This window comes from Xiphias gladius, chromosome 4, assembly GCF_016859285.1.
Source record: "Xiphias gladius isolate SHS-SW01 ecotype Sanya breed wild chromosome 4, ASM1685928v1, whole genome shotgun sequence".
Lineage (NCBI taxonomy): Eukaryota > Metazoa > Chordata > Actinopteri > Istiophoriformes > Xiphiidae > Xiphias > Xiphias gladius.
This window is the reverse complement of record NC_053403.1, coordinates 19,193,285-19,217,787: the sequence shown is the minus strand read 5'-3', so window position 1 is coordinate 19,217,787 and position 24,503 is coordinate 19,193,285. Positions and strand designations below refer to the sequence as shown.

Genomic DNA, 24,503 nt, shown 5'->3' with positions numbered 1-24,503 from the left:
GATGAGGGCTTTGCTTGCCCTGGAAAACAGGCAGGCAGGGAGATGGGCGGCAGGCAAAGACGTACGAAGCAGATAGAAATGGCAGAGCAGCTGACCAGACATAGGAAAAAAGACAGACTGAAGGATATTTTCAGGAAAAAGGCAGAGATGCACACAGATACCTCTTCACCTCTGTATTAACGTTTTTTTTCCTCAGCACGTCCTGCTTTCTGCTACTAAACCGAGTGTTGTTTTTTTTTTAATTGCTTTGAGCATGTAAAATGTATTGCTCAATCTTAATCTCAGTGAGTGAGGACAGGCTTCGGGAGTGCTGCCTGCTCTTTCTCAGTTTATTTTGTCACCTCATCTCTTCAGCATATGTTTCAGGCTGTTTACCTGCAGAGACAACATGCATGCACATTTGGAGATATGAGTCACCACTATACATAGAATGACAGGGAGATTGATAGAGGGAGAAAGAAATCAACAAGAGAGGACAGAATTAGAAAGACAAAGAGAACCATTTGCTGAGAAATTCAAACAGCAAAGCAAGGAGGTAAAGATACAGAACACACAAATGAGAGAAGAGTTGTCTGTGCTCGTGCTAGGGAGGTGTGTGTGTATCTAGGGTAAACACTGGTGGTCAGGAGTGTGTGGTTGAGCTATGAGAGACCATGTCAAACAGAGCTTGGTATTTCCTTTCCCCCTTTTTTTTCTCTCTCTCTCTCTCCTTCTCTCTATCACTTTCTCTGCTGATGCGTGATCTACCACTCTGTGGCATGTGGAAGGGGAGCCGTTGCTATGGCAACCCAAAGCCTGACTGGAGCGAGAGGTGGGGAAGGAGGGGTGGGTGCATGTCAGCCCGGGGAGACCTAATGCACTGCCCACACACACACACACACACACACACACACGCACAACCATGCAGCGAGTGATCAAGATTACAAAAGAGACTCTGTGCAGGGACTTACTTATAAGGTTATGGAGAGCAGAGCTGGAGATATCAGGGGCAGAGCCACACTAACTGGAGTCAATAAGATTACTGTGGACACAGCCGGCCAGGGAAAGGCCACAGAAACACACCAACAATGACAAACGACAAACAGATCTATCATAATTCATCTTTGTGTGTTACAGCATGAACCAGATATACGTTGTGGGATTGCTTTCTGGGGGGCCTCGTCTTGACAATTTGCATGTTTTAATGAGTCTGTGGTTCCTGGGGCAAATTACATTTTTCCTCATAGCATCAATCATAATTTTTATTGTATTGACTAAGATTTAAAAGCAAAAAAAGCTTCAACTGCAGTATATTGATGCTGCCGCAAAATGTTTTTAGCATTTACACCTTAACAAATGCTTCTGCAACAGACAAAGCAAACAGCAGGTCATTATTCGTGAAATGCAAACTGACCCTAGAGACGAAAATGACAGCTGTTTTAGTGAACTGGGATGGCTGTGGTGAGCAGCCAGCCCTGAGTAATGAGAGCTGTTGGCTGACATGTACACACACACTTCACTTCTCTTCTCTTCTTTTCTCTTCTCTTCTCTTCCCTTGTCTTCCCTTCCCTTCCCTTCCTTTCGCTTCTCTTCCCTTCTCTATTCGAACCTGCACTTCTTCTTTAAGAGAACAGAAGAGAGTATATAAACTCTAGATATAAATTTACTGCTCTTATTGTGTTGAAAGCATTTACATAGCTCTTCCTTCTGGTCTGTGACAATCTATTCAGTATTTGTGAAAATGGTCAGGTCTTTTCACAAGTATGACAAGAGTTTGACCTTGATGGAAAGTCTGAAGCTGCATAAGAAACAAAGTTTTATTTGGAGGTTCTGAATGTTTGTTTTAATTCTAACTTGGTTGTCATTCTGAACCAATGTTGGTTCTGAACCAGAAAATGTTCCAGTGTCTCCCCGGACACACTGGAAACTGAACCATCTTTTTAAATTAATTCTCTGTCAAGTAGGTTAATTTTACATCTTGATGGCATCAGAAGTTTAACTCTTTTCTCATAACTCATAACTCATAACTCTTTTCTCATTACAAGTTTAACTCTTTTCTCTCTTCTTTTTTTTTCTCTTTAACTTCTACAACCTCATTCATAATGGCATAAGTAGAACCAAGTCAGAAATAAAATTTTAAAAAGTTTGAAATTTGGGGAAATGTGCTTATTTACTTTCTTGCTGAGAAATAGATGAAAAGATTGATACCTCTCTTGTCTTACAGCTAGTAGCCAGTTAGCTGAGGTAAGCATAAAGACTGGAAACAGGGGAAGCAGTTAGCCTGGCTCTGTCTGAAGGAAACATAATGCACCTATCAGCACCTCTAAAGCTCACTAATGAACTTGTAGCATCTGGCTTGTTTAATCTGTACAAAAAACAAAGTGTAAAAACAACACATTTTGTCCGTGTTTACAGTCTTATTGCTAAACTAATCTAATCCTAGCTCCGTATTTAGCGTACAGACAGAGAGTTGTATCAGTTTTCTCATCTAGCGTAATTCTCATTAGTTTATTTCCCAAAATATTATAGATTACTTAACTGCAGATGTATTAAAAATCAAAAACTGAATATCACTGCAATATGTATAACCTGTAATGGCAGCTTTAAGCCTTGCATCTGCAAGATGTCAGATTGTATCAGGAGCATTAGTAACCTATTATCGTCAGGTCTCCCCATAGATTTTCAAATGGCTTCAAGTTCAGGCTTTGAGTGGGCCACTCGAAGACGTTCAGGGCTTTGTTTCTAAGCCAGTCTATTTAGTGAAGTTCAGGGTGTTGTGTTGCTGAAAGGTGAATCTTTGCCCCATTCTGTATTATTTTCTTTGAGGAGTTTTATGCATTTGGTGCCATTTATATAATGGCAACATTGTGCTGCATTATAGTGACACCAGGTGATAGCCAGGTGTCACAAGGCCCTTCCTGCCTGGTTACTGTTGACCAGAGCCTTGGTAGGTCGAAACTTCTTCCACTTATTGATGACTGTGATTTTGGAAACTTTGAATCTTTTAACATTTTTTCTGAACCCTTGTCTGCATCTGCGTCTCAACACATACCTATCTTGGAGGTCAAATGAGGGTTCCTTGAACTTTTTACTTCACAGTAAACTGTGGGACATGATGAAGACAGATGTGTGAATTTCTAAAAAATCTCTAGGTCACCTTGAAGTCAAAGTGCCACTAGTAGAGATAGAAGGAAATTATGCATTTAAGTAGAGGTAAAACAATTTTTTGGGAGAAAATTAATAGTTGGCAAATATTTTCATAATTGATTAACTGTTTAGGTAATGTTTTGAGCAAAATGCTACAGTTACTTACAGTTTTCAGGAGATTTGCCAAACTCATTGTATATATGTGATATGCCAGTTTAGCATATCTTGCATTCAATTTGGAAGTTTTTCCAGACGCTTGATTTTTTTTGCCATCTTGCTAGCATAGTTGTAACTTGTAAGTCTATCACGTAGTCAAATGTCTCTGTCCCAATGTCAGAGATGTTAACGTTAGATAAGTGCTGTGACGCATGTGGATGCATAATCAATAATATTGGAATACTATTTCTTACTTCATGGGCTATTTGGGATTTTTGTGGTAATGCATTATATAATAATATTTTTTTTTTTAAAAATGCAGCATTTGAATACTGATTTGGACGTCCATTACCATGGCAACGGTTGAAGTTTTGAGGCAATCAGGTCAGCCCGATTTCAGACTCTTGGTCTGAAAAATAACCAATTTGTAAATGCCCATTTTGGATTATGGAAATTGTGATGAGCATTTTTTAACTGTTTTCTGACATTTTTTGGATGATTAATTGATAAAATAATTTTGAGTCACAGCCCTACATCTAAGATTAGTAAACCGACCGAGTTTTAATAAATACATAAAACATTTCCAAAGCCTTGTTTGATTTGTGAATTTGAAGTACTGTATGTCGATTGCCTTAAAAAATAAAGTATTTTTAATGAGTATTTAACTGAGCTTTAAACACGACAAATGTATTAATACTCTCAAATTTTAAAGTCTGTGGTATCGCCCTTTAAGCTCCAGCCGCCTGCTGTTCATCCCACAGCATCATACAGGAGGGATTTAGCCAAGCCCAGTGGTTATTGGTAACTGAATGACTTGCAGCCGCCTTAACTCATTTGTGACGCTTTTCCCACTCATTGTAACCTTGCCTTGCTCATCAATATTGCCATGTTGCCATCCTCAGACAGTCAGTGAATGCTCACTGAGCTTCTCCAGGGTCTCATCGAGGTCCAAGCAGATTTGGAGAAGCTTCCTGTGCGTTTTCTTCAGTCCTCAGGGTTAACATTAAAATAATGAAATAATAAGGCATGGATCTGTGGTTATAACTCATATAAGTCTCTGTATTTTCTGCTGTCTCTTTTAGTTCCTCGTGGTGTGATCCAAAATGGCGCCCGCGTCAGGAGCCAGACCCTCTTCCCTGTGATCAGACCCCTACCTGTAAGTCCTGTGGGGAGCAGAACCTCGGCAATAAGGTGGGTAAACTTTGCTGCTGTTTCCCTCAACCACATGATTAATGTCAGTAAGGGCTTTCCCTGCTCAAACACATTCCCTCGCAGACATACACAGACACGCCCTCACCCAAGTATACACATACAGTAGCCTCCAAACAAACTCAAAATAAAGCTACACAAACCAGCCATCGCACTGAAATTTTCCACCGATAGTTTACATAATTACTTTATTGTGTTCAAAAATCAGAAACATTCACAAATTCCCCGCTAGGCAGAACATTTTCTCCAGTTGTGTTTATACAACAGTATCTCACATACACACACATAAACACACACGCGCGCACACACGCACACACACAAACAGGTTTATTAGTGGGAGAGGTGTCGTGATTCAAAAAACATTCGAAGCATGCATGGACATGCACATCCATCATAGGAGCATAAGAATATGATGGTCTGCACCGCATGATGAATTAAACATACCCAAAGGCTCACTAAAGGTATGCAGTGAATATTTGATCACTGTAAGGTGTGCATGTTTTTCTTATAAGATATTGATATGCTAACCCTTTCATTCTGAAGGGGGAAATGTCCAGGGGACAGGGCACACTGCTGAAGCTCCTTTTGATTTATTGGTTGTCTGAATACACCCCTGTCCTTTAATGCCTTACAGAAAGAAGTGTCTCCAGACTAATAGAGCAAAATATGTGTTACAATATAATGTATACGCTTATATATAGTGGACAGTGGTTAAACGACTTTGCTGCAGAATCGTCACTCTGTGGTGTTCTGATTTTAGATCTTTGAAGGCCCTTTATGTGCTGAGCAAGTTCCACAACCTTAGGGTGCCCGAGAGCTGCTCAAAATGCACTGTATCTCTTTGAAAAATGCATAGGTGGCAATCTGAAAATGAGTCTGCTCATTTCTGAAGGAAAGGCTGACTTTTGGAGATACAAGGTTTTAAACTGACCTGAGAAATATGCATATCAGGCCCAAGGGGGCTATTTGAGGGTGATAGATTATCAGATGAACTTTTTTGCTTTCCAGCCAAATGCAGAGCATACTGGAGTAGCTTCAGTGGAGTGAGGAGTATACAGGCAAGCAGACCACCAGGCTGGCAGTTTGACAACAGGAGTAACAATATTCTCTCCCGCTTTGTGTCCTCGCTTCATACAGATCATCCCTGGGAGATTATCTAAACCGAGGACAGGACAGCCCATCCCGCTACTCTCCTCCGCCCTGCAGCGAGGACCTCCAGGATGATCACACTTACAGCACCGCCAAATCCCCCAGCAGGCTGTGCTCCTCCCAGGTCGCAGCCCTTTCCTCCCCCCTGGATGACGATGACATCATCGCTGTGGAGATCCAATCAGACGTCAAACCCGAGCCCCGGGAGATCCCACTGGATTCTCACGTCACAACTGCCGCCGCTACCTACATTTCCCAGCAGCCCCTGCGCGGACAGAGACGTAGTTCGGGGGCGGGAACTGGGACTCTGGCAGGAAGCAGTTTGCCCTGGACCAAAAACCGTGCAAGGGGTATTAGCGACACACTGCCGCTGAAGAAGCGGCGTGCGGCGGCAGTGGAGAAGCCGCCAGAAAGCGACGACGAGGAGATGAAGGAGGCAGCAGGGTCACTGCTCCACCTTGCAGGGGTCAGAGCCTGCCTCAACAACATCACAAACCGCACCGCCAAGGGCCAGAAGGAGCAGAAAGAGGCCCTGAGAAACTAAGACACACACATAGAACAAGTACATAGTCATGCAAACATACACAGACGGTATACAGTTCAAAGCACACACACACACACACACACAGTAACAGACAGACACTTATACAATACACAAATAGGTCAACAGGTAATGTTACTACAGCATTAGTCTCAATGGACAATTCTCATCTCCCCTATCTATCTGCAGGGCATTAGGTGAATCCTACTTATTTGTGGCAATATCAAAAATCTATGTTTTCCTACATGTTCAGCAACACTAACATCAATGGGTATTTCTCATTTGTCTTTGTTGTTTTTGTTGTTTAAAAGGGGATGAAAGCCATAAAAAAAAGCATGTTTTGTCACTGATTTAAATAAGTTGAACACAATTAAATTGAATCACACTGAATAGCGTACAGTACATGAACAGAAGATGGCTGTTTGTCTTACCTGTTTGTTTCTATGTGAATCTGTAGCAATCTTGCAGTGATGCCAGCAAAGACGGTAGAGCCGGCGAGACAAGCCTATTTAACAAGACTTAGAGCTCTCTCGGCCGCTCACTAGCATCACTCTCCTACATCCACGAGCACAAATGTGAGACTGTGCCAAAGATAAGCGACCAGGTTGCTGCATGTAGCCGATACGACAGCTGAAAAAAAAAAAGAAGGCATAGTAGTAAAGAAGAGCTAGAGAGAACGACCATGAGTGTCAAAATAATTGTAAAACCCAATGTGATATATATTCATGCACTTAAGATTATTTTACGCCACTTATAATAAAAGCATCATGCGTAAAGACATGGTTTATTTCAAGAGCACTCATAGTATTTAAGAATAGATATATTAAAATTAAAAAAAAAATGTCAGGTCATGTTTATCACCATAGAGATGGATAGTGTGCCGGGTCTGAGGCAATATCTCCTTCATTTTGTTGTTGTTGTTGCATAATGTAAACGTCCCTAAAACTTCCCCAGTACTTCTGTCCATAGACGTAGACACCTGGTATAAATATTGTAGCTACCAGTAGCTACCACACCTTCCTATTCATTTGACAATGTCAGAGAACTATATACATAAACTGTGGGTTTAGATTTCTGTTTGTGTCTGTTTACCCTCACTCTACCCTCATAAAGATATAAGCAATTTGTCCCGTGTGGACAACTCTGTAAAAAGGTTAGAAAATATTTTATTTTTTTCCTTTCTTAATTGAAGCAATTTGACCTGCAGGACTTTCTCAGTTATATTGCATGGGTGCTTGTAAATAAGATAAAAAGCAAATCTTTTTTATTCAAAGATCATGTAAGATAAACAATGTATTTAGCATGAAGCATGACTTATTTTCATATAAACCTTAATCCTAGAGGAAAGAAAAAAAGTTTTGCCGCCAATTCTTATACCCGTGATTATATTGGGATTTTTTTTGTTTGTTTGTTTGTTTGTTTGTTTTTTTTTCGTTGAATCTTTTGTGTTCTATTTTTCTGAGCGGGCTTTCAAAGACACGTCTTCAGGGAGGAACGTGGGAGATCACTCTGCAATTAGAGGCCCAAGGGTGCCACCTCTGGGCTTTGGGTTCAGGCTACGTAGGCCAGATGAATCACCTCTTAGGGGTGGGCTTCCGTCTTCTTCTGCCTGTACAGTGATTTTTAGGTGTTCAGTGTTAACCCTAGTGTTATTTCAGAACACATCTGTAGAGTGTGTCAGTTTGTGTGCCCAGGAACACACACCCTTTAACATTGTGCCTGCCTGCCTGCCTGCCCTAAGTACCACTGTTGTCATGTCTCTGACATGTTTTGACAGAACGTTACCTGTCTTTATTTATAACAGTATTGGGTTTTTTTCTCTCCTGTGTGTAAATGTACGTGTGTCCTTATTTTCCATCAGCATTGTTCAGTGTAAATGTATGGATCAGATGGGCATGGGAAACTTTGTAGGTGTCCTGAAAGAACCTCATATCTCCAAAAAGTCTACTTATGAGTTGAATTGAAAAGAAAGAGGAATGTAGCAAATGGCATAAATTACACAAAAAAAAAATTGTTTTCTAATTTACATACAGTATTGTTAACCCTTTGATTAAAGATATTACTTGCCATTGTGGATGTAAAGCTTGTATACAGTCTATCACATATTTATCTCAAGAGCCCAATCTGGAGATCAGAGGTTAATGTTTTTATATTTTTCCACTCTGCAACATGTATGTGTATCTCACTTAACATTGACACTCATTTCACTAAAACTCACAAGGGCAGTAGTGAGCTTTGACATTCTTTGCATCAGAAGTGATATAGATACTGCTCTGCCATTATTCGGCATGCTTTTGCTAAAAAGCAATTCATTAAAGTATTAATTTTCCCTCACCTGCAGAGATGCAGTGTATTTCAAAGCAGCTTTTTAGGAGAAAACATAGGCTGGGTTTGGTTGTAGCAGCAGAGTCACACAAGGTTTTGTTTAAGCTGAATAGACACTGAGAGATCGTCAGTGAGCCAAACAGGCAAACAAATGCATGTCCCATCCACAGGTACAGTCTTTTGCCACCTGTAGCATGCATCACTGGCTTCGCAATTTGTATGGTATCCATGCCGACATATAAAATGGCTAAAAGGAGACACTTTCAGTGTTCTTGTTGTGTACCATCTGTCTCTTGTCTGATATCTGTCTTAGTGCTCCCGTGGCCTAGGTCAAGCACTCTGCTGTATTTGCAGTAACAATCCACTGGCAAGAGGCATGTCGAAGGGAGAATGTGTTGCTCTAGCAACCACCTTTTTTCCTCTGACTCACTCAGTTACATGCAGGAAAGATGAACTCCTGATCTACAAGTCCTGGAAAAACAGCAACACATAAAATATACCTGGGACATTTTAAAGAAAAGGAAATATACTTCACTGCCTGAAAAGCCCCTAAAACAAGTGTTTCTTTCAAACCTGCCAAACATAAAGTGAAACGCTCTCAAAGATATAGCTTCCATTTTTTATTCATTGATATTTTTATGAGCATTTTCATTTTCTGTTTTGTTTTTTCTCTGACAAAATTATCTACAATACTGCCATTATTTTTGGTTACTGTCTGAGCTGAATATTGGAAAGCCATAGGTTAGAGATGTCAGGATGCAAAACTGTTATTGATCTGTGAGATGTGATGCAGAGTACGCCCAGGTGTTTTTTTCAGTAAATGTTAAATTCTCTTCTTATTGTGCAATCATATTGCCAAAGAATGATTTCAAGACCCATTTCATAACTACATGTAAATATCAACATTGTCCAATACCGTGGCAAAAAATATATAAATGTTGTTTTATTTTGTTTTCCATTTTCTGAAAAAACTACAATGATGTTTATGTGATGTATTGTCTTCCAGTTGGTTGCAATAATAAAAAATACAAGTTGCAGACGATTCCTTTGGCTGTTCTTCTGATGGGCTTGGATCAAACAAGAAAAAAATAATAAAGAATGGTGCCAAAGTCATTGGTAGATATTTGTATTAATAACAACATTACTGGTTGGCAGTTCATATGGTCTAACAAAAGCAGTATATGATTACATCAAAAGTAACCATTTTCCTGTAAAGTCTAAAATTATCACCCTTCTTATCTCCCTCCTTATCACCACTTCAAAATGCAACATACACTAACTCCCATTTACTGGTTGTGTGAGTTATCCTTTTTGATTTGCTTTCAAGAATGACCTCAATAATTCACCTCACATATTCCCATCAACAAGGGTCTTATCATAACCATGCCTCTTCCGCCAGTTAATTATTCATTTACTTCCTCTAATCATTTAAATTCAATACTTCTCATTAAAGTCGAAAGAAGTAAAAGAGGTAAGTATACCAAAGAGTTCCTCAGTGTCTTATCAATCTGAGTGGTACCATTTTGGAGCCGTGTGGCAGTGGACGCCCATTCATAATTGAAGCCGAGAAAGGCTTAATCTTGAGCCAGTGCTTCCCTGTGCAGCGTGCTCCCACCACAAACACAACTGGAGCTAGCAGCTCCTCTGTTGCTATGCAACTACAGCAAAGAAAAAGGGTGTAGAAAAAAGTGTGCCTTCTCTAGATCTTTAGAGGGCATCATGCTAATCAGTAACAGAAAGAGAGACTTAAAGATAGAGGCAACATGCCTTGGATAACATAGCTGTATGTCTGATCACATCACATAGTTTGAGAAGCATCTACTGGACACAAGTCTCAAACCATCTTTTTCACAACACTTTTTTTTTTTCAAAGAAATAGATTACAAGTGAATGCAAAAGCATATCCTCATCAGTGTCAGGTAGGCCTTTGATTTCATCTCAGTGAAATAAATGTAATGAAATCAGTTTTTGTGACATTCCATTGTAAAGGAGGCACACTGAAGTGCTAAGTGGATTGATGCACAGAGAGCTGTGTGTTCCCTGGTCTATGTCATCCATATCCACAGAATGACCAGCAAGGCAAGTTTCCATGGAGACAGAAGTGAAGGTAACGTTCTCTTGTCAGTTCTCATTTATTGCAAAGCTTTATTGTTTTTGAAAATTTTCCCCTGGGTAGTCAGGGCAGGTGTGTTTTTGATTAAGCAGACAAGACCTATATAGATGGCTCATCCAAAATTCACTTCAATCCCCCTTTATTGAATTACATTTAAAATAGTTGTGTGCTGCACACAGTGAATAGATTGTGTGTGTGTGTGTGTGTGTGTGTGTGTGTGTGTGTGTGTGTGTGTGTGTGTGTGTGTGTGTGTGTGTGTGCATGTGTGTGTGTGTGTGTGTGTGTGTGTGTGTGTGTGTGTGTGTGTGTGTGTGTGTGTGTGTGAGTGTGTGTGTATCATGGAATTGGAAATGGAGAGCTTGTTTTCTGGAGCTCTGGGATGTAGTGTGATCAAACTCTAGTGGTAGCATACTGGTACCACATGAAAAGTGCTCTTGACTCATAAACAAAGGTACCTGTTATACAGTATTGTAGAAATTTAATATGAATAGGACTGAAATTATTGGCATAAAAATCTTCATGTTCCAATGACAACTCCTTCAGGAGGCAGACGCCTAAACTTTGGGTCTTAATTTGTCCCTTCTAAGTTTTTCAAAATCAAACCAGTCATGAAGCTGTTACAGCCTGTCAGTGGTTGAAATTAAGTTTTCATTACAGTTACTCCCATCAAACCAATCAGTGTAAAACAGTTGTAAAACAAGTTGCTCAGGGCATCATACACATCCATACTGTGTCAAAGTAAGCACCAATTGGTGGAAAAATTATTTACTTGAGTAAAAGTACTAATACACCAGTGCAAAAGTACTGCATTACAAGTATAAGTTCTGCATTCACAATGAGAAATATAATCTACTAATGTAATTAAATTATTAGCATTGATGCCTAATTGTACAGTATAAGAAGCATTTAAATGTTGTAGTTTGTCTTGGCTGTGCTCATTTTTACTACTTTATATACTGTCTATACTGAAGTTTATCTATAAAAATGTAAGATATTTTATATCTAGTCATGTTCTGTATGTAAAATTTTAATCTGCAAAGTAACTAGTAACTACAGCTGTCAGACAATGTAGTGGGATAAAAAATATAATATCTCCCTGTAGAAATGTAGTGGAGTAGAAGTAACAGAAAATAGAAATATTACAGTAAAGTACAAGTAACTTAAAACTTTACTTAAGCACAGTACCTGGAAAATTGTACTCATTTATTCTGGCACTGGTCAGTACTATAGAGTTACAATGGCTTTTTGAACTTTTCAAGTATGATCATTGACAATAACTATGTTAAAACCCAAATACCTCATTTAAAATGTTTGTAGTACAGAAAACAAAATCACTGTAGTACTTAAAAAGGCAATTGTGAAAAGGATGGGAACAAAGTTTGAATTAGAACCTTTTCATTTAAGAATTAGAAAACAGAAAGCTAGGCTACCTAAATGTGCTGTATAATTAACGGGGAAAAAATTAGACAGGTCATATTTTCATTAGATTTGCACTGAATACCTAAAATAAAGCTTAAATTTATGCTGACATATTTATTTGATTAATTAATTGTTACAGAAATGTAATATCAACAATTAACTACCAATGTATGGAAAGTATGGCTCCTGGAATGTTGTAATTAATTCCTTATATGGGTCCTGGTCCTAATCTTTACAATCGGCCTAATTCAAATACCAAAAGTACTGAGCATTATAAAGCTAATGTGATCTGTGCATTTTTATTTACCAATTATAACATTTAACTACATTTCCCAGCACCATCTGTAGTGATTAGTCATCATGCTCCGCACGAAATCTCGCGCTATATTCAGCTTGACCCTGCCCTATGTCTCGCGCACTCGCAGCTCCATCGCTCAGTATATAAAGCAGAACAACGACGGAAGGAGGACGGCTGGGGAGTCGCAGCCCGGGATTGTAAATAAGACCGTTAAAACTGTGTTTTATTTACAAAAGTGATGCCGGCTGTTTTAAAATATCGTTCCCAGTTGTTTTAATTCGTTTTTCGTAATTTTTGGCACTATTTATCGCCTATTTCCGTGTGGTTTTTACACTACGCGTATAATGGCGAGCTCGGCTAACTCGAACCCAGTGGTAAGGATCAATCTCTAAGGACTGTCAGCGGGGGAAAATGGGGGTAAAGTTAATGGAAAGCTGTCAACGAGTTGGTTTTATTTATTGCAGTAAAATGAATCTGTTTTAACAAACACTTCACTGTTTTGTCAAAATAAAAATGACCTTAGTTCAGTCAATCGGCCATTTTAATCAGTTTTTCGAAACTAGTTTTTTTTTTTTTTTTTTTTTTTCAGATAAAGTCATTTGATAGGAGCAGTGGCTAACGCAAGAGAAGCAGTAACGTGTTATTTCGTTAAAAATAAGAAAATAAGTGAAATGGTGTAGAAGTTCGGGTTTAGTAATGAAAATGCAATTGTAAGTTATGGGCTGTTTGTCAGGTTGAAGATTTCATGAGTTGGCCGTTAGTTGGTTCATAAGTGTCTCAGAGGCTTCTGAAATCAAAAGTAACGTTAAGGATAAATACGGATTATTGGTATTTAATGTTTGTGCTGATACTTTAGTTATAAGTCAAAGCATTGCTTTTGTCGATGAGTGGGTGATAAAAGGTCCAGTGGTAAATGTAAGATAAGTAGTTTATTTTGCATACTTTATGAAATACAAATGTACGCAAAGCACCTCGCCATCATCCACTGCGAATGAATTAAGGTTATGTTTTGAAAAATTAAAGTGTCCTTAGTCGAAAGTCGTCAACGCTCAAATGCCTCATCATTGTCCACCATTCCACGCCTAGAAGGCAGGTTAGCCGTCCCAAACCACCACTTCTACCCATTTCATGTCAAACTTGTCCTGCACAATACCGACAAGGCCATATTGCTTAGTCAAATCTGAGTACTCATAAGATAATACACCGAAAATATCCTTCACATTCTGCAACATAACGTTGAAAGTATGAGGCTGTCGAGCACACAGTTTGCCGCTCCGTAAAATGGCTTCCACGTCTCCCCTCTCTCCGGTTCTGGTCCTCCTCCTTTCCGCTGCCTGGTTTTATACAGCCATATTGGCTCTCTAATATAGACTGGCCGGGATGGGAAGGTGCTACTCGACGCTACGTCACCGGCTCTACATATAAACACCAGACTGTGCTTTAAATAGTGGAGAGCAGACAGGCAGAGGGGGAGGGAAAGAGAGACCGTTGGCCGTGCTACGGACACGGGGGACAGTTCAGTGAACGCAGTGCGGTGGCCTCCGTGTGTGTTGATTTTAGGTTTACTTTGTACCGCTTTCTTCTGGTGCTGAAATGCCATTGTTGTGCTGTTGTAGACTCTTAAACGGTATGCATTTGTTGTTGTATGCACCATGCATGTCACGGTATCCCGAGGAACATACTGTATACCTTGTTGGTTGTGACACATATAGACCTGGTTCGTATGGATTAGTGTATGAACCCACGCAATGCTGTTCGTGCGTTACAGTTAAATCCCAGAGATTATATTGCAGTGGACCAGTTACAGAGTTGAGCTACACACCAGATATTTCCATATTATAGACATTTATGCTTTTTGGCAAGGGAAAATTGAATGTATTGTTTGCACCTCTCATTGGGTGCTATACATATATTTTTCTGGTGTTACAGTGAAGCTGAAGTGTTCCTATTAAACATATTTATGAATACCAGACACCATCTTTTCTATAAAAGTAGGACACAATTGGTAAACATTGATCATACCAGATATATCTTGTATTTTAATACAAAGTTTAAGAGTCTTTTGCAGCAAACGTGGTAATGTGAAAATGTGTTTTCTTTCCGGTCCTCATAGCCTAAACTATATAAGTCTGTGATTGAGGATGTGATCAACGAGGTGCGCGAGCTGTTCCTGGATGAGGGAGTGGATGAGCAAGTGCTTCTGGAGCTGAAAACGGTGACTGTCCTCAGCATTACTTTTCTGTGTAAAACCACTATAGAAGAAAAATCACTAGTGCTGAAGTGTGGTGAGATGTGTCTAATCTTCTGCTTCAGAAAGGTGTGGGAAATAGCTGGTTTGAAGCTTCTCCCGGACAGTATAAAGTATGTGTGTTTAGTACCCTGGATGGAACCATTTTCTTAATAAAAGTATCACAGAATTATTTAAAGGGGGGAAGGTGTTGTTTGAACAATAATATTAAACCAACTCCAAAAAAATCTACAGCAACAACTTACTGCTCATTGTCTGAAAAGTAATAATCTTGCTTTCACAACACTCTGAGTCAAAGACAGCCTCCTGACAAATGATGCTCTTCTGCCACTTTTTCTCCTGCCCGATTCTTCAGCTTTGGGAGAATAAACTGTTGCAGTCCAAGGCAGTGGAGGGCTTCCATACTGAGGAGCAGGCAGCCATGCAGGTCGCTCAGCAGCAGCAGGTCCAGCAGGTCCAGCAGGTCCAGCAGGTCCAGCAGGTCCAACAGGTCCAACAGGTCCAACAGGTCCAGCAGGTGACCCAGCCAGCACAGGCCCAGCAAGTCATCCTGCCCCCCCAGCAGCAGCAAGGTTGGTCAGCACCAGCCCCACCGCGCTGGTTAAAATAACTAGAAACAAATGCATGTAACCTCTGTGAATGCCATTTCTACACATCACAAAAATGTGTCTGAAAGTCATATACAGCTTTATCTACCTTGCACAAGAAAAAATCCTCTATTTAAGAGGTTCTTGACAGAAATTGATATTAAGCAATAAATTCATAATGTATAACTTAGATTTTACGGGTCAGTAGTACATTAAATGTTGCAACCAAATGATTATTCACTGACTTTTTACATAATTTTTTGCTCTTTGAATTCAGTTTCTTTTTCTATTTTTAGAATATAATCGGTAGTTTCTGGGCAAGTTATGGTATGACACATTTCTCTCCACAGCTCCCCAGCAGCAAGTCATTGTTCAGGATTCCAAGATTCTACAGCACATGAGTGCAACAGGGATGGTAAGTAGATTATGAGCATATTGATTAACTATTAGAAAAACAGTGGGAGCAGTTATCGTGCATTCCTCAAAAAAAAAAAAGTGCTACAGAGTAGTATAACAGTATAACTAGTATAACAGTGGAAGTAAACCAAAGACTATAACCTATAACCAGTCATAAGACCTTGCTGACAAGTTGCAGGTAAATATTTTTGATGGGAAGTGAACAAGACTGCAGGATTTTCCGTATATTCAGCTGGTCTACCTGCACACACTATGCTGATCAAAGATAAGTGCAGCGCTTCTTTTTGTTCAGAGACATGCCATTTTGCCTCTGAAATAATGCAAAATTTGTTGCATGCCAGTCTCATACTTCAGTCTCATAAACTTACAAGCATTCTGTTAGTTTCATATAATTTTATTGAGAGGAACACAAAGTTATTACGAGTTTTTTCCACTCCAAACTCCAAACTGAGTAGCCCGCCAAAAAGAAGACGGCAAAGGATCTTTGTGTCTCTGCAGGCCTTTTCCCCAGAGCAGGATGACTGGTCTAGTAACAGACAGATGGAGGGGCAGAAAGAGAGTAGAAGAGAGGAAGGGCTTTTGGAGAGCTGTTGAATATCTTGAATAAGCCAAGAATAATACAGCCTCTCACACGCATGGCAAAACACCTTTTCCTTCATCAGTTTTAATTTCACAACAAAGTTAACACTTTCCTTCCTTCTTGTACTGGCACCTCTCAACAACACTTCTGTTCAGCAAGCCATCTGCTAATGTCAAGGCTTGCATCTGTGCTATTGTAGTAAACCATGTTTTCTCTCTCAATTCTAAAACACAGTTTTTAAGCTTCACTTTCAAATTTTTAACCTTTAACTATCAAACCTAGAAGAATGAATGAATGCAAATATGTAAATGTTGCTTTTATCACATCAGACAAGGGACTATGAGTATTAGCACTTTAATTGTTAGGAGGTTACTAACTGTATTTCATAAATATTAAAATTTCTCTAGAGAAATGTACTTCACACTAAAGTCATAAATACCCGTGTCTGTGTACCTGGTGTGTATTTTTAATAGCTCTCTGGAGCATTTCTAAATTGACAGCCATAAAACTTAAACAGTCTTGATTTCCACATTGTTGAATCCAATTCTTTAGGCCAGATATATTTAGTCAGATGTATTATTTTGCTTCAGGGCCAACTGCTGCTTTTGTATGTATGAGTGAGTTTTCCTCACTGCTTTAATTGTCACTCCTGTATGTGTGTTCCCCTTTTCTCCTCTAGAGTGCAGCAGCTACTGCAGCAACGCTTGCTTTGCCCACAGGGGTCACCCCATACCAACAGCTCATCACCAGCCAAGGTAAAACACTCACACAAGCATTTCTGCATATTATGTCTTTTGTCAGGTTTTATTTCCCCACGACAAAATGCTCCTGAATAGTCATATTAAGTTAAATCATAGATATCCTTTACTCAGACTTGCTCCAAATGTTATGCACTGACTGCTCCTAATTCCCTTGTCTACTGCCAGACATCCATGCACTCATCTCTCTTCCTGTTTTGTGGTCTCTCAGGTCAGATCCTGCAGGTTGTCCGTGCTCCCAATGGGGCTCAGTACATCATCCAGCAGCCCCAGCAGCAGATCCTCTTGCAGCAGCAGATGCAACCTGGTGGCGTGCAGGCACCAGTCATACAACAGGTATGCCCAATCACACAGGTAGGAACATCTACCTTTGTTAAAAGGAGAAAAATGAAAAATAAAGCTGGCGGGAAGTGCCACACTGTTGCATGTACCTTGTTTATCTGTGGTCTTCAAAATGGCAATTAACAACTTAAAGTATATAATAATTTTCATCCTGTGCCTAATCAGTCCATAAATCTGCCCATGACACATTACATTAAATCAGTCTGTTTAGCTGCATAGTTGTGGGTCCTCTGGTGTTGAAGCAGTTGAAGAACCACCTTTTGGAAATATGGGAAAAGAAATGCCATGAAAAACATGAAATGATTCTGGGAAATAAGGAGGGATGTCTGCTCACCTCTTTTCCCTAAAGAAAAAGTATGACCCTACTATCCATTAAATCTCCAAATGAACCAGCAATATTTAAATTTAATTTAATACATCAAGTAGTACTCTGACTTTCAACAGAACAGTACTACTCCTTGAAAATTACAATACATCAATTGCGATTTAGCATTGCTTATGATAGTTTCAGATGTAGTTCCCCTAGAAAAATCCAAAAACAAGACTATTTACAAATATTAATCTGAGAGCCTCTATAAAATGTGGGCTCTTTCTGTTTACTTTGTGTCAAGGTTCTGGCTCCTCTGCAGGGAGGCCTGCCCCAGCAAACAGGAGTCATCATCCAACCACAGCAGATTGTCTTAGCTTCAAACAAAGTCCAAGGCAATACACAGGTCAGCACTTCTCCAATTCCTTTATGACTGATTATTATATTATCTGGAAGTTTGCAATGCAGTTATATTTTTTCTAACATACTGTGCTGCATTCCCACCATATTTTACAACATTTTAATCTTGTCACAATATAGATGGTTAATTAATTAAGTGTATTCAAGTTTGGGATTACTTTGGGTCTGAATTATTCTTCTGTAGTTAGCACAGACAAAGCTCGGTTCTAAACTTACCAGAAGCTTGGCATAAGTTGGTGTTATTTTTCCAAATTTATAATTCTGTATATATGCTGTTCTCTGAACTCTGGATAGCTAATTAGACTAATGACAATCACACATTAAAGCTAGTCCAGCATCATATTGACCTTGTTTTCTTTCCTTGGTCCCCTTTTCCCATTAGGTCATGCAGGCAGCAGCTATGGCACCGCAGCCTGGTCAGGCTGCAACAGCAGCTCAGGTCCAGCAGGTTCAGCAGGCCCAGGTTGCAGCTGCAACACAGGCCCCACCGCAGCCCCAGGCCCAGCAGCAAGCCCAGCCCCAGGCTCAACCCCAGCCTCAGGCGCAGCAGCCTCCCATGATGCTGCAGGTGGATGGAACTGGAGACACCTCATCAGAAGAGGATGAGGATGAGGAGGAGGAGTATGATGAAGATGACGAGGAGGAGAAGGACAAGGATGGGGGAGAAGACGGGCAGGTGGAGGAGGTAGGCACAAGAGGAAATCTTTCAAATGTCTTTGAAAAATTAAATGGAAGACCCAAAATCAATGCTACAATTTTGTTGTCAGATTTTGTTAAAATAGTTTGAAATGATTGGTTTCATTAATGACTTGGAATGAGGACTTCAGAAAGCAGCTGATACAAAATAAATGTATTTGTCACATGCATTTCTTTTAGTGTGACAGTTTGATAAAAGTAAGATAAACTTGTCAAATTCAGAATATTCCACGTTGTACTCTTGTGATAAATAAAATTATGTCATATAATGATATTGTCTTATCATCAGATAATAAATATGGGTCATTCACTAGCAAGTCTCCCTTCAACAAAATCAACAGGGTGGGTCAAGTCACCACAGATGTGGTTTAATGTTGTATAGACTAGATGCCATTTTTAAAGTCTTTTCCACCTCATCTATTGTTCAACTTGTTGGTTTTGTTTTTTTATCAGGAGTCACTGAACAGTGGTGATGATGTCAGTGATGAGGAAGACCAGGAACTGTTTGATACTGAGAATGTGGTGGTGTGCCAATATGACAAGGTAAGAAATTATCTATTCTATGAGAGATTACAGGGCAATAAAACCCAATCAACCTGTGGGTGTAAATACAGAGATGCCTTATTTCTCATTCCTTTCTATCTTTTAATATAAAATTTTAATTAGAGCATGCTGGCTTTTGACATTGCTAACTCAGTTTGTTCCATATCAACATGAACACAAAGTATAAATAAAAAAAAAAAAAAAAAGTTTGAGGCAATAATATTTCTGGCGATAACCAGGGAGAAAATATGAATGAAACCCATACCATAATAGAAAAAAAGACATAATTAAAACATTGATTTAATTTCAGCTTAAGAAAACATATTGTCAGAGAGATTTTGTCCCTATTATGAAATTCCAGTGTAAAGGCTGTTGCAAACTAAAGAATGAGCAATTGCTAAATGCTTCTTAAATTGTTTAATTGTTTATTTCATGGTGATTTCCATCTCCTTTCTTTTTTTAAATTTACTTCGAAAAGGTAAATAGAGATATTTACAATCCTTTATTGTGTCAAAGTTTACTGTTGGATATTAGATTTTTTCTTTGCTTGATGCACCTTTTTGCCTTGATGGCCAGTATCAAGTGTATTATTATACTATATGTTGCTAATTCAGTGCTAATAAAGAACTATAGGACAGCGCTGGTTAATATCAGTGTATGTGTCCTGCTGAGCATTCTGTCTGCATGGGCTAAAGGCATTAAATCCTGTGTCCACTGTCAGCTGAAACAGTGTCCATCTGTCCTTGGTGTCTACAACATTCATTTCCTTCACTCTACTCCCTAGATTCACAGAAGTAAGAACAAATGGAAATTCCACCTGAAGGACGGGATCATGAATCTGAATGGGAGGGACTATGTCTTCTCCAAAGCCATTGGGGATGCCGAATGGTGAAGTAGGGGGAAAAAAAACAAGAGCAGGAACTCTGTAACTCCTTCTATCCAGTTAACAGACACTTCAATATCCTTCCATATCCTGTGACTGGATTCATTTCAGGAAACTGCTTCTGAGTCTTTGAGAACTCTGACAAACCCAAAGGACTGTGAGGGTACTGTAAAACCTGGGTGTCGTCAAAAATACTCGACTAGCCTTGCGGGATGAGAAACCTACAGGGGAAGGGAAAGCCTGTGAACAGAGCATAGTTCCATTTTTTTTTCTTCCTCTTCCAGGCTTCTCTACCTTTTTCCTGAAAGAATTTACATACTTTGGAAAGTAAGCATTTCACATCATACAGGTGTAGTGGACCAGGGAGACGTGACCTCCCCTGTCACAGGAGGTCAGAGGTCATTCATTATAACCCAGTAGATGAGAAACACCTTCATAATGCACTGTAGTCGGTTGACTGGATTGACTCGTGTCTACATTTAAGTCCAAACTTAGTGCCACCAGTCAAGATCGCTGCCTTTAGAAAGGCCAGAATCCACTTTTGGCTTCTCATTTTTGTTCTTGGATCGTAATTCTGTCTCAAATCATTTTTATGAAAATGGTGCTCCAGAGTGTTTTATGTAGTTAACAACCTGTTATTGTTTTAAACATTTTTTAAATATGTTTGATGAAGGGTTAAAACAAAGAAAGTAAAATTACATTTATCTCAAAATAACTAATAGTTGCATAAATGAATTTTTTTTTGTAATCTTCTAGGGAATGCTGAATTCAAAAATACTGTTATTTTCCTCATTTGCTTCTCTGGAGCTTCATTCCATCTTTAACTCAAAACGTAACAATGAAAGGAGGAACAGATCCAACACTGAATTCATTTAAGAATTGTACAAAATGTCTGCAAGTTTTTCCTGTTGATGTGTCTTCTTTGCTTTTATTTTAGTTCTTTGCAGCCGTCAGAAAATTGCACTGTCAGTTTATGTGTAGTGAAATCAGTAAGCCAAGTTAATCAATAACCACAACGCGCTCTGTTTTCTCCAGTTGTCTGTGTGTGTGTGTGTGTGTGTGTGTGTGTGTGTGTGTGTGTGTGTGTGTGTGTGTGTGTGTGTGTGTGTGTGTGAGTGTGTGAGGGAGAGAGTGAGGGAGAGACGGTGACTGACTACACAGACGTGGTGAGTGTTCAAGTGTGTATGATAATTTGTGTGTTGTCACTGCTTTTCTTCAGAAATGTATAAGTTTATTTTTCTTGCGCACCTCTCAAAATATCAGTTAAAACAGTAAAAAAAATTCTTTTCCTTTTTTTTTCTTTTTTCTTTTTTGGTGGGGCAGGGTGGTGTCCTGTTTTTTTTTTTTTTTTTTTTTTCTATTTATTCTTGAAAGTTCATGAAATGCTCTATTTTTTGAAAAGGTTGGAAAGCCACACCAAACTGTGCTCTTATAATCTAATAAGTGTTCCTTTTTTTCTGTTGGCTGGACAAAGTTACATAATGCTGTGTTCAAAATCATTTTGTCTACCAGATGTTCTCCTGTGCTTTCATTTTATTCATAATTTTTAAAATGAGAATATTTTCTATCAAAGTGAGTTTAACTCGGGGCCCGTGTGTTTCTCTGCAGTTTGTTTTTAGTGCCCCTGTTGCAGCAATTTGAAATAAAATATGTGTTTTTTGACTTTTGGGTCGATTTGGTTGTTGGTCAGCTCTATAAAGTAAAAAGTTTTTAAAGAAACCACACTAACACCAAGGAAACACTGATATAGTAATTGATGTAGAACCAAGAAGTGAAAAATAAAAATGTTCTTACATATTTAGCATACGTGATTCAAATGGAATAAAATTAATTTATAATTTTTCCCACTGACTAAAAATAATTGCATCTACTTTGTTATATGGACACTGAATATGAAGTGTCCCAAAAAAAAAAGACTAATTTTTAAATAGACACTTAATGGCTCATTACCATCTGTTAATAACATATAAATGTGCTAAGGGAGAGCTTTCCAACACATTTCATGTAGAGCACTGTTTCAAGGAAAACATTACCCTGAGAGATCTAGGCTTTCAGAAAACAGCATCCAGTAGCTCTCCATGGTTATTTAAAAAAAAAATCAAACTAACTCAGTTATTTTATTTCAATCTCTGTATTGTTGGATGTTGCGTCTTTCCATTGAACTTTATTTCAGCTCCAGTATTCACAAATGATGGATGAGTTTGTGAAAAAGATGTTTATTAAAAATGTATTATCCACATTCTAATTGTTTTGGTGTTTGCATTTCTGATAATTAAGGAAATGTGCTGTTCATATTATTCATTACATTTTTTTTAAATTAAATCAAGTTTGGAACAGAACTCAGAAGGTTGTGTTTTGAATAAGTTGTCTGTTGCAAAACAAAGGAAGTGTCTCTTGCTTTTTCCAACCCTAATTTTAATCAGTTGAATGAATCTGTCAGCCTTTTTTATTCAAATCCAATAGTATTCAAGCACTTGCTACATTGCCTTACTACAGTGGCTGTCATCCTTTTTTGTTAGATGCACCCCATAGCTCTATCAGATGAACTCCTGTACCCTTTCAACAATACCACCATTCATGTTTCAAATATGTTCTTATGAACTGATTTTAAACTGGATGTTATTTAACACTGTTGATATTGGAAGTCAGTGGATATTGTTACTACATTCTTTTCACACATTGAATCGTTTCAGTTAGTTTGGTCAAGTTTGCAGTTGTACTACCACAACTTAAGTGGCAGAGGCTGGACGTTTCAACCATCTATCTTTTACATTTAATTATTTCCATTACTTTAACCTAACGTTAACAATTTTTTCCATTACTTTTAGCTAACTATTTCCAATGCTAGCTGCTTTAATCTTTCCAGATATCCTATGGCAACTACATAGGTACCCCCTGAAGTACAAGTACCCCTGAATGGAATCACCTCCCTGCAACAACTTATCTGACATGCACGTGAGACCCAGAATCTGCCCCAGCCAGTCTTCAATTCCGCTTTTCTAGCTGTATAATCCAGCGTCTAGATGGCTGTCAGGGTTTGCACAGTATTGGTGTTCTCCCTCCCTTTCCTCTAATTCTTAACCAAACTCATACAATCCCTGTGTATTTCCTTGCGGGTAATTATGAGATAAAGGTGTGGTGCTGTCTGGGATTATAGCCGAATCAGAAACTACATGGAGATTTTTGCCCTTGATTGTAAATGGATTTGAGGCAGGCTGTCACTTTTACAATATATCACACTTCACAAAGACTTATTCAGCCCTGAAAAGACCTAGTGGAGGAAGAATGTATCCCTGGCTGCTTCTGATGAAGTGGGCCCTCTTGCTACTCCTGGGCACTCAGACATAAGAGTCTGAGTTGCTGGCAAATGAGATTTATAAAGAGGCCCTGGGGATGTCTAGCTTAGACTCTAAAGCTATCTCTGCTTACCGACTAACTGACAATAACTGCCAATCAGCTGCATGCTAAAATAGTTTGCTGGCTTCATTGCAATGTAGTAGCCAGGCCTGTAGGCTGTGCCATGTTGAGTTTACCATAGTCTCAGAAAATGTGAAGCTCTTTGTCCCAAAGATTTTTTCTATCCATTTCTACTGAGCTGAGCAGGTGATGTCGAGATGAGAAAGTAAGCAGGTTACTTCTCTCTCAAGCTTTTTGTTTTGTTCTTCATACAATTACCTCTGCCAATTTTTGCGTACAATTAAGTATAACATTCTGAATACCTAGGAGGAAAGAATGTGTAAAACTGTGTCATTATCCCCACATTTATGATCATTTACTATCACCAATTATCATGGTTAATTCCTTTCTATATGAAAGCCAGCTTTTCAGCCCACATTCGAGCGGGGTCATTCATAACAGCTTTAAACACTTTTGCCACAATTCGTTTTGAGCGAATTGTGGCAAGATTTTGAAAAAATTAGATAGGTAGCAAGAACAATATTTTGCACCTGCCAAATTAATTAACGGGTGACTTACACACTGGAAGTCTTCATTTACTACATGGACATGGATCATGCATGGGTCACCTGTATGTCACTGTGAAATACAAGTCTAATAAAATATAGTAAAAAAGTAAAAAAAATAAAATAAAACTTGTTCCGTTTTTTTTGTGTGGTGAGTGAAACCTCTTGCAAAACAACACAGGGACAAATGTCCCTGTTCACTCTAGTAGTCATTAAAGAGTTTTCTGTGAGAGAGAGGAACTTGACTCTTCAAGAGGACCATCCATGTCTACGTGCCCATGGAATAACGTGAGGAATGACATCATAAATGCAGGGATTTCATGTTCCCAGGAACAAGAGTTTGATGAATACTTGAAGGCTTTGACCTCCTCCGAATGACCCAGGCTATTCTAAATCTCCACACAGAAACCTCAATTTCTTTGTT

At 39.0% G+C, this 24,503-nt stretch overlaps 2 protein-coding genes across 4 annotated transcripts in view; both read left to right on the top strand.

Moving 5' to 3' along the window:
• The window catches only part of ches1 (checkpoint suppressor 1), a 64,006-nt gene extending 54,465 nt beyond the window's left edge, over window positions 1–9,541 (top strand). For both annotated transcript variants that reach the window (XM_040125661.1, XM_040125662.1), the window contains 2 exons: window positions 4,365–4,473; window positions 5,629–9,541. In XM_040125661.1, coding sequence (XP_039981595.1) covers window positions 4,365–4,473; window positions 5,629–6,184 — 665 coding nt within the window. In that variant the 3' untranslated portion in view covers window positions 6,185–9,541. The remainder of the gene's footprint in view (window positions 1–4,364; window positions 4,474–5,628) is intronic.
• A 2,929-nt stretch (window positions 9,542–12,470) lies between these two features.
• Window positions 12,471–21,441, top strand: gtf2a1 (general transcription factor IIA, 1). 2 transcript variants are annotated; one of them, XM_040124430.1, is made up of 10 exons: window positions 12,471–12,710; window positions 14,450–14,551; window positions 14,940–15,156; window positions 15,522–15,586; window positions 16,848–16,923; window positions 17,138–17,262; window positions 17,880–17,981; window positions 18,378–18,680; window positions 19,145–19,234; window positions 20,019–21,441. In XM_040124430.1, the coding sequence occupies exons 1-10, from the start codon at window positions 12,681–12,683 to the stop codon at window positions 20,124–20,126; spliced, it is 1,218 nt and encodes a 405-aa protein (XP_039980364.1). In that variant the 5' UTR covers window positions 12,471–12,680; the 3' UTR covers window positions 20,127–21,441. The 2 variants fall into 2 exon arrangements, with proteins under 2 accessions (XP_039980364.1, XP_039980365.1); XM_040124431.1 differs by lacking the exon at window positions 12,471–12,710 and adding an exon at window positions 13,803–13,963.
• The last annotated feature ends 3,062 nt before the right edge of the window (window positions 21,442–24,503 follow it).